The sequence below is a fragment of the Cyprinodon variegatus genome, unplaced genomic scaffold (genome assembly GCF_000732505.1).
Source record: "Cyprinodon variegatus isolate N-32 unplaced genomic scaffold, C_variegatus-1.0 Scaffold950, whole genome shotgun sequence".
Classification (NCBI taxonomy): Eukaryota; Metazoa; Chordata; class Actinopteri; order Cyprinodontiformes; family Cyprinodontidae; genus Cyprinodon; species Cyprinodon variegatus.
This window is the reverse complement of record NW_015151403.1, coordinates 38,468-41,627: the sequence shown is the minus strand read 5'-3', so window position 1 is coordinate 41,627 and position 3,160 is coordinate 38,468. Positions and strand designations below refer to the sequence as shown.

The window sequence follows — 3,160 nt, the reverse complement described above, 5'->3', positions numbered from 1 at the left end:
CGGAGACGGAGGATGTGGGATTCAGGGTCAGAGTCAATTCTCAACAATTCCCCGAGTTTTGAAAATTGAGCTTTCAGTTCATATAGCGGCATCTGGCTGTTTTTTTTTAAAGGTTACTTTATACTTTTATACTTTAAGTAGTTTTTGCAGCACATACTTTTTCACTTTTACTTGAGTAAAGAGGTCAAGTTGATACTTCAACTTTTACCAGAGTGTTTTTAAACTGCAGTATCTATACTTCTAACTAAGTAGCAAATGTGTGTACGTTTGACACCACTGGGTATAGCATAAGCTATGGATTTAGTGATATTACTCTTTTAATGAAGAAATAAAGACAAAAAAAAAATAGCAAATTCTCAACAATTCCTCGAGTTTTGAAAATTGAGCTTTTAATTCATATAGTGGCATCTGGCCGTTTTCTTTATAGTTTAAGTAGTTTTTGGAGCACATACTTTTTCACTTTTGCTTGAGCAAAGAGGTCAAGTTGATACTTGAACGTTTACCAGAGTGTTTTTAAACAGCAGTATGGGTGCTTTGTACTTCATATGGGGCCATCTAGATAATGTTGCTTACGGGCTTATTGTTGTGTCGTTACGCCGTAGCGTAACGACACAACAAGTGAGCTGTAGCTGTTACCAAACAATGATGGGCAAAAGCAGTGTGTGTACGTAGGAAATATAAGAAATATTGGATTCCTTCATTGCCCTCTGGAATTGATTATATTTTCAAAATTCCCTTTTTATTTCCTGCTTATCATTTCTTTAAACACCAGTTTTATACATTTAATTTTACCAGAGTATCAAAGCTGAGGTTAAACCTTCAAATCGTGTTCAAGCTTCTTTTTAACTTCAATCTCAGGTCATACCTCAGAAGTTCACTTATCAGATATATTTCCTGTTTAATGTCTAACATTCAGATATGCTGGTTCTCAAATATGAAAACAAAACCATTTAAACATAGACAGAAATCTCTGTTTCAGTTCCCTTTGGTTTTAAAACAGGATTGTATTAGTAAATCAAACCTTTGACTCAGGTTCTAACTGTTTAGAAAGATAAACTTTATTGTTTAAAATCTTTATGAAGGGGTCTAGTTTACAATGTTTAGAAAGAAATAAGCCTCCCACTCAGGCTTTAGTGTGATAAATTAATCCAGAGTGTCCCAGCCGCATGTTCACCACACAGGAATGTAATCCCTTCAGGGGTCAAAGATCAAATTAGCGTGTGGAGGAATACCAGTGTTCCATGTCATCCTGCGTTAAAACTCAATGTGTGCTGCTGTTTACCTCTCATTCCTTCATTAAAATCTTTTGGCTCTCTAAATATTTTTATAAGGACTTTACACCAGAACATTAAGAAAGTCATACAAATTGCTGCCCAGTTCAGACAACAGCTTTTGGGCCATTAATGCAGCTGTTATGATGGCGCTCAGTCATGGCAGATATGAGTATGGAAAGCCTGTATCAGGCCTACAGCTGGATCTCATTATTCAAGGAATGTGGGGCTTTTGTATGAAAACTCTGGCTGGCTTTCCCTAATCCTCTTTTCTCCCTCTCAGCTGAGCTCCTTCGGCAATGCAACAGTCCCTTTTCTGATGAGACGATGAGAATGCACACCCGTGGGGCCCCCACAGTCTTCTTCATAAGTCTGCTGTGGCCCCTACTTGCCCCGGTGCCGGCTGCCGAAGTGGACCCCACCGGGGGAATCCCCTTCATGGGAGGCAACTATGACGGTCATCCCATGCTGTACTTTGGCCGCGGGGACGTGGAGGAGCTACAGTACGCGGCGGCCGGGACTCATCGAGAGATGGCCATGAGGATCCGGGAGGCCGGGGAGACGATGTTGGAGCACCCTGAGGAGTACCTGCCCCCCTGGAGCCCCGCTGAGTTCAGCGCCCGCTGGAACGAGATCTACGGAAACAATCTGGGGGTTCTGTCCATGTTCTGCCTGCTGTATCCGCACAGGGCCGGTGCCCTGGACCTGGCCAAGGACTACATGGAGAGGATGGCAGCTCAGCCTAGTTGGTAGATTTTCTGTTTTAATTCACTTGTAGAGGTCTGGTCACTGTGAAAATGTCCTGATTGTTGTTGCCATCAATGTTGAACGGCGTCTATCTTGTCTTGGCCAACTCTGCGCCTCTTTGCCCATTGGTTCCATAACCACCAATAGCCCTCAGAGCGAAAATAGGTTGAAACAACACTGTAAAGATAACATGATTTATATCCAAACGACTTTTAAATTTGGTTGAAAAGTTAAAGGTGAAAGGCCGTTGAAAAGACGTTGGGTTTGCAACGTCTTTTCAACGTCTATTATTGGGCTAAAGTGGGACAAAATCTGACCGACCAAACAGCCAAATTTTCAACATCTATTTCTGGACTAAATCAAGCCTAGAAGGGAGCGACCAGACTTAAGGGCTGGTTCTACTCCGGCAGCAGTGTGCCGCAGTGAGCTTCTCACAGGTATGATGCAGATATTTTGCCCATTTTTGAAACGTGGTCTGTGCTATGTTATTCCACAACGCAAGAGGGACATAAGGATTTTACGTTATTCCATCATATTCTACTCACCCATATGAGTTTGTATCATTTGGAGCATTTCTGAAGATATTCTGTTAGGTTATATCCAAGTAACATCTTCCTATGAGCAATCGAGTTGAAGGCTAAAACTGAACTGTTGATAATTTATTCTTTATGGTACGCCAGCATTCATAACATGTAGGCGAATCACTGTCCCCCCGACAGTGTTGGAGCCTCTCAGCACGTCAGTTTTAAGCCCTTTCTGAATCATTTAGAATGTTTTTCTCTAGTTGGAACATGTGGAAAGGCAAACTTGTCCAAACTGTCTTCCGGTTCATGACTGTCCATCTGCTATCACATGAAATACGGCTCCCTATGTGTCTCTGCAGCAGGGGTCTAGGGATAGGGTGCTGGTTATTGGGAACCGGTTAGTGTTCGTTACAATGTTTAGGTTTAGGTGTTTTAGACATCGGCCTGTTTTTCAGTGTAGTCCTGTTTCTCTGACTGTGACTGGCTGGATGTGCTGGATGTCATCCTCTGATATGGGAGCTGGCTCGAAGTGCATCTGCCTGGCTGTGTGTTTCCTGGACGGGGCCTCCTTTTACAGCTGCTTTTTGTATCTCTGCTTCTGTCTCCTTAGACCCCAGT

General features: G+C 42.7%; 1 protein-coding gene across 3 annotated transcripts in view; it reads left to right on the top strand.

Moving 5' to 3' along the window:
* Positions 1-3,160, top strand: part of dse (dermatan sulfate epimerase) — a 43,491-nt gene that overhangs the window by 5,551 nt on the left and 34,780 nt on the right. For 2 of the 3 annotated variants that reach the window (XM_015398681.1, XM_015398683.1), the window contains exon 2: positions 1,555-2,020. In XM_015398681.1, the coding sequence (XP_015254167.1) occupies positions 1,599-2,020 (422 nt within the window). In that variant the 5' untranslated portion in view covers positions 1,555-1,598. Of the gene's footprint in view, positions 1-1,554; positions 2,021-3,160 lie in introns of those variants that run through there. The other variant, XM_015398684.1, reaches the window with a different exon arrangement.